This window comes from Chenopodium album, chromosome 3, assembly GCF_948465745.1.
Source record: "Chenopodium album chromosome 3, dcCheAlbu1.1, whole genome shotgun sequence".
In the NCBI taxonomy this organism is placed as follows: Eukaryota; Viridiplantae; Streptophyta; class Magnoliopsida; order Caryophyllales; family Amaranthaceae; genus Chenopodium; species Chenopodium album.
The window spans coordinates 6,236,247-6,242,923 of NC_137836.1; the positions used below are offsets into that span (position 1 = coordinate 6,236,247).

The window sequence follows — 6,677 nt, forward strand, 5'->3', positions numbered from 1 at the left end:
CGGTATGTTTTATATTATGTTTGGCAATATCTAATACAAATATTAAAAAAAATTAATTAGTAATCAATCAATATATCATGTAGGTTTTGGTTAATGGTTATTACTTGTTTGTAGTTATTTTTGGTTAATGGTTATTACTTGTTTGTAGTTATTAATTATTAAGGTGATTAGCTTGGAAAAATAATTTATAATATTCTTTTATTATTATTATGGATTATATTATAATCTATGATATTATTCCTAGGTTGTGATTGATTTTTTTTTATTCTTTCTAAAAGTAAAGATTTAGACAATAATTAATATTTAACAAATAAGGCAATCATTGACCTATATTAGCAAAAAAAATTTACTTCATTAAAACTTTACTTAATTAGTGTTTTCCAAAAAAAAAAAAAAAAATTAAGGACACACCAGGGGATGACACTTGTCCTTGTTGGTGTGTCTTTTAGTATATTGTTATTGATACTACATTCACACACCAAACAAGTATATAAATTAAATAAATACTTCCTCCTATCCGTTTCTTTTTAGTTGACACGTTTCCTTAATCACGTATGTTAATGCACAAATTCAGTCATTAATATATACAAAATAAAGTCAATATAGCATCAGCTAAAATTTGTTGCTATCCACTAAAAATTCGTTGCCAACTCTATTTAGCAACGGGTTAGAAACAAAAATTTGTCGTTGCTAAAAGGCTAGCTTGTTGCCATGGGATTTTGGCTACTAGTTGCAAAGCAATTTTGTTGCAATATTGCATCCATTTAAATATAGTTTCCATGATTGTTGCTGTTTTTGGTGCATTCGTTGCCAACTTTGGCAACAAATTACTATTGGTCGTCGTTGCTAAAATTAGCAACAAATTATTAATGTTAGTTCATAAAATAGCAACAAATTATTAATGTTAAGTTGGTTCCTAAAAATAGCATCAAATTATTAAAGTTGGTTCATAAAAATAGCAACAAATCATAAATATTGGTTGCTATCAATGCTACGAGAATAAAACTCAATCCCTATTAGCAATTCGATTCAATCCGATCCCGACCATTACCAATCTGAAATCTCACTCAAGTCAAGTCAACTCGGCTCGACTTTGTATGTAAGGCTCTTTGAATCCCCAGTCTCAAGAATCGCAGTTGGTAGGAGACGAACTTGTGACCTCAATGTCACATGGTGAATCTCTTACCAACTATACCAAGTACTATTTGTTTACTTCTATGCATATAATTTTTAATAAGTGAACAAAAAATTGAAAATTTTGTCTCTAAATTAGGGACAAAATAAAAAATCTGTATCTAAATTAGAGATGAAATTGAAATTGTCTCTATTTGATGTCATTATAGCAACAAATAATAAGAAGAGTGTCTTCAAATAATTTTTTACATAATAGCAATGCAAAAAGTGATCTACATATAAATAACAACATAATGTAACACAACTTGTTTTCAATGGCAACAAACAAAAAAATACGTTATCATCTAGCAACAATAGTTTAGTCGACTTGTTTCTAATGGCAACAATTCAAAAATTCATTGTCTTTGTTTGTTTCTAAATCAATACAAATAAAATATTTGTCGCCATAGTTTGTTACCATATGGCAACAAGAGAAAAATATGATGTCATCTAGTAACAACTAGTAAGACAATTTGTTTAAACGAGCAACAAATCAAAAACATGTAGCCATTAATTATTAAAAAAACTAAAGCATAAAATGTCGCTTTAATTAGGCAATGAAAAAAATTATATTTGTTGCTATTTAGCAACGTTTTAAAAATCTGTTGCCAAACTTAGTTGCTAAAAAGCTTTTATTTTTGTAGTTTAATTGCCGATAAGCAAAAATAATAAAAAGTTGATATTTTGAAAATATATATTGTGACAAATCTAACAAGATCCCACTTGATTATGTTTTTCATCTATATAAATCACAAAACATGGTTAAAGGGACATGTGTAAATAGTGCTAGAGTCAAACGTGTCAACTAATGAAAAACGGAGGTAGTACTAAATATAAATAATATTTCGTACTCCATATAACTAAATAAATAAATAAGTTTGTAAAACGTGGCAAGGGCTTACCGCTTTCATGCTGAGTAGTAGTTTAATTTTATATGGAGTACTAAGGGTACAAGGAAATGAGAGCATTTTTTTTCCCAATTTGATTGAACGAATTGGTTAATTGATAGTTATTTGTTCTTTTTATTTATTTACATAGAAAATTGTCAAAATAGGGAGAAAATATGATTGAACGGCTTAACCCTCTCATTCACATATGAAGAATATATATATAGGTACAAAGATATTCCTAATCCTAACATAATTAGGAATAAGATAGAATATTAACATAACTAGGATCCTAAAGATAATATACAATATTTCCCAATTATTATCTTAACAAAAATGTAAACAAAACAGAATTCTTATCTTAAGGAAAATTTCTTAAAGTGCATGATCGACCGTTATTCGAACATAGTTTTATTACTTGTAAACTTATATTTTCTTGTCTATTAAGTAATCCCCCATGCATGCAAGTGTAATATCCCTTCCTACTAGTTCGTAATTTCCTTTATTTCGTGCTCTTTTGAGCAAAAAGCAATGAACGAATAGTTTAATCGAAATTACTCTTTCAATTAAGAAAAAAGTAACGCGATAAATCTCAAGTTTGTGGTGTCATTGATCTTCCTCTATTTACTTTAACAAGTTAAATAAATACAAAGAAAATAAATGTGTAGCAAATTTTCAATGTGTCTAAATTAAAGCCTAACCTAATTCCTAAAGTTTACAATCTGGATCTGAAACAAGGCTAGTCAACCAAACTGAATCGGGTATTATAGGTTGATCATCTTCATTCCTATGCCATGTCCATTGAGCATGGGTTGAGTTAACAACTTGTAATTGTCCATGCCCGAAACTTGCTTCTCTGAAAAGGGAGATGTCTGGCTTTGGATCGGTATACCTGTGGAAATATTCATTTTTAGTTAAATACAATCACCAAAAAGCAAAAGAAAATGGGAAAAGACAAGCTAAGCAAGACCTATATATTGTATTTGTATATACTTGTAATACTTATATATTGTACATGTAACGTTTATGTGTTACTTAGACCACTAAGTTGTGCCTTAACTGCCTTTATAGGCCGCCGAAGTGTACAATACAAATTACACTCTTTAATCTAGAGTAGTAAGCTTGAACAAAACACCTTGTATATGTCTTAGATAATTAGTTCAATAAGGTTCATAATATAGTTTCTAGCTTGTCATTTGACAAGGACAAAAAATACTCTTGGCTAACCGTGATTTGTTTCCAAAACATGAATTTTGTCATAGATGATTAACTATTAACTTTCTATCTTCTTCAAGCATAACACTACTAGTTTAAATAGATAATAAGAAGCATATAAACATAAATTAAGATATGATTAGGAACATACTTTGTGGCAAGGCCTTCGCGATTGCCTCCATCCCCTATAGTGATGTACACCGGACCACACTTGTTTGCTGTTCCGTTGTAAACACGAGTCTGTTTTCAATTGAAGTGCAACCATCGTTAAAGATGAACAAAGAACATATTATACTAACGTATAAAGTATGATAGTGATTAAACATGTTAATTTTCAATTCTTTCAAGCTCCATAAAACCTAAATGTGGCCTAATAATCAAGTCTAAAGCTTTGTAGGTCTATAAAACTAAGATTTTTGGACGTGTATAAAGTACAATACTAGTTCTATGTCAAACAATGTCGTGTTTTTAAGTAAAAATGTAATGTAAAGTAAGAGAAAAATTTACTTACAAAGCGCTCATAAGCGTGTACATGGCCAGCAAAAGCAACATCAACCCTTGCATCGTAAAGCAATTGCTCCATTGCCTGTTTCATAGCGACTGACTCGTACTCACCCGAGTGAGCCTCATTGGTGTTGTACCAAGGTGCATGAAATAGCACCACAACCCACGGTGTCTTGTTCCTATCAATCTTTTTCAAGTCACCCTCGAGCCATGAATACTGGCTCGAGCCTTGATCAAAGTCGGTATAGGACCCAAGCATGATGACATGAACCTCACTTGCAACATCAAAGGAATAATATAGGTTTGAAGTAGAGCCACTCTCCTCGAAAGGCATGTGCCATCGAGCATTGTAGGCAGTGAAGGGAGTTTTATGGACTACCGGCATCTTTTCAACCTCGTGGTTTCCTTGGGTCACCATCCAAGGCCTTTGGCTAGCCAAGGGCTCCACTAGGCGCCCAAATGAGTCCCAATAAGGTTGCCAAAAGTCTGCATAAGATAAGTCTCCCGGTAATAGGAGCATGTCATAGTTCGCTTGTGATATGTGTTGGAGTGTTGATTCTGTCCATCCCGTTTGCCCAAAATCACCTATATACATCAATTATTACAAATTTTGATTAGATTGGATGTAATATGTAGCCATGTAAGTGTAACCCGTAACGAGCATATTTATAAAGTCATAATGTACATGTAAAAAAACATTTTTTATTTTTTATTTTTTATTTTTTTTTTTACAAAAAGTTCATTCATATTGTACGTGTCCAAATGTTCAATTATACAATATTTTCAACTTTAATTTATCTATAGTAACGGTTGCATATTGAGAGGCATGATATGTATTAATAATATGATAAGAATAATGTACCTATGACAACAAAATTGATGGGCAATTGAGCAGGGGTAGTCTTAAAACTGAACTCGCGAGAAGCATCTTCACTACAACGGTAGTAGTAAACCGTATTAGGCTGGAGAGGGCCGAGGACGGCCTCGTGGATTTGGCCGGAGTTGTAAAGAACATACTTGTAGGTTGAAGCACTCCCATCAACAGAATTATTGTATGAACCAGATGAGAGACCATAGTCTACTTTAGAAGGAGCTGAATCACGAGTGATCCATGTTATTCTCATTTGGTCTGTTCCCACCTTGGAGATATGTACCTATAACAATTAAGTAGCAACATTACAACATATACTAATCTCCATTAGATCCAAGGATTTTATAATAATGTGTATTCACAACATATATAGAGATTTCCGATGTTATTAAAAAAATAATGGATTTTTTTTTTTTTTTTTTTTTTTTTTTTTTACAGAAACTACCTAAAAAAATATTTGAAAAAAATATTTGAAAAAAATATATACCAATGTAAAAAAATTAAGGATAATAAATTGATAGTTAGAGGTATTCTTTTTTCATTTTGTTTTCGAACATGCTAAAATTTGTTTAGTCACACAAGGTTTCTTTTAATTGAAAACTCGATTCCATGTTTATTTCTTTTATTTACTTTTACCAATAAACCATTAAACTAAAGTTATAATTTCGATCCAAACAAACAATTGTAGCATATATAATGCACGTATATATATAGGTGTAATTTAACGTATACACTAATAAGGATAAGTTTATGACATGGTACAGTTTATTCACCTGATTCTTATTTAGCTTATCTAAACTTTATTAACTGAACTTATTCAAGCTTATTTTAGTTATAATTTGAACTTAGATTACCCTTATAATAACTTTTTTTTTTCTAAATTGAACTTATCAAAACTTATTAGACTTGAAATAATAAGTTAAATAAGGTGAATCGAACAAGTCCAATCCTTATGAGTATGATCATCATATACGTACATTATGAGCAACATCATAAGTATAAAGTATCCATAGTTATGCTAATCATAGTTTAATGAGTTCAAATCCATATAGATCATTGAATTCTACTACGTATGAGAATATACACGCACATAAGTAGTGAATTTAAACATATTTTACGCAATTTCACAACATTAATTTTTTTGATGCATTCGAGTACACCTAGACTCCAACAATAATTGTAAATTTAAACCATGAAATCCAACTAGTTGTTGACTAACTTTGCGGTGAGTTGTGACCTGTAACTTTCGTGTGACACTCAAAAATGTGCAATAAAGGTTCTAGCAGACTATGCCAGCAGAAGTGTGTAATAATTTAAGGACACGTATTCGTTAGTTTGTTTATCCAATCTAAAACAACAGAGAATAGTGCATGTATTTGCCTAAAATTATGCATTTCACATTAACCTTGATTCAAGGTTTTACACTGCTAATTATGCTAAAAATAGATTTCTTCATATATACTTCCATTTAAACTTTGATTATAGGATATACTTGAAATTTACGCTTTTGTGTACAGTTTTTATTACCAAAATCTAGCCCTAATCGATTATTTTAAAACTCAGTGGTATTAATTTGAAATATTCGGAAACTTTATAATACAATTCAAAATTCAAAATTAAATTAAATTTTATGAATCAGAAAATATATTTTCAATAGTATTCCAATTTAATAATGGAGCGGTAGAATGAGAATAGAAAGGATATTGATTTGACCAATATTTACATAAAGTTGAATATATTACATATTAATTATTTTCTTTAAAAAAAAAAAGCACAATTATTTTTGTTGTTATATGAAGTACAATATACATCAAAATATCTCAAAATTTTGTTTTATATATTGGCTTATATCACAACTTGATTACTTGACCATTTTTATCAACCAAACATTTACTTTAGAGACTTTTACAGAAAAAAGTATGAGAAACTCAATTCAGTTTACCACCATTTAAGTTTAATTCTGTGTTCTGATCTTAAGTACATTATCATACATGTTTTCATATATATGTAGATTGTAAAAGTACACA

General features: G+C 30.1%; 1 protein-coding gene across 1 annotated transcript; it reads right to left on the reverse strand.

Moving 5' to 3' along the window:
• Window positions 1-2,614: 2,614 nt before the first annotated feature.
• LOC145623782 (putative purple acid phosphatase 20) lies at window positions 2,615-4,932 on the reverse strand. The gene is made up of 4 exons (XM_081676650.1): window positions 4,642-4,932; window positions 3,787-4,364; window positions 3,427-3,515; window positions 2,615-2,952 (listed from the first exon to the last, which is right to left on the reverse strand). The coding sequence occupies exons 1-4, from the start codon at window positions 4,901-4,903 to the stop codon at window positions 2,769-2,771; spliced, it is 1,113 nt and encodes a 370-aa protein (XP_081532776.1). The 5' UTR covers window positions 4,904-4,932; the 3' UTR covers window positions 2,615-2,768.
• Between the last annotated feature and the right edge of the window lie 1,745 nt (window positions 4,933-6,677).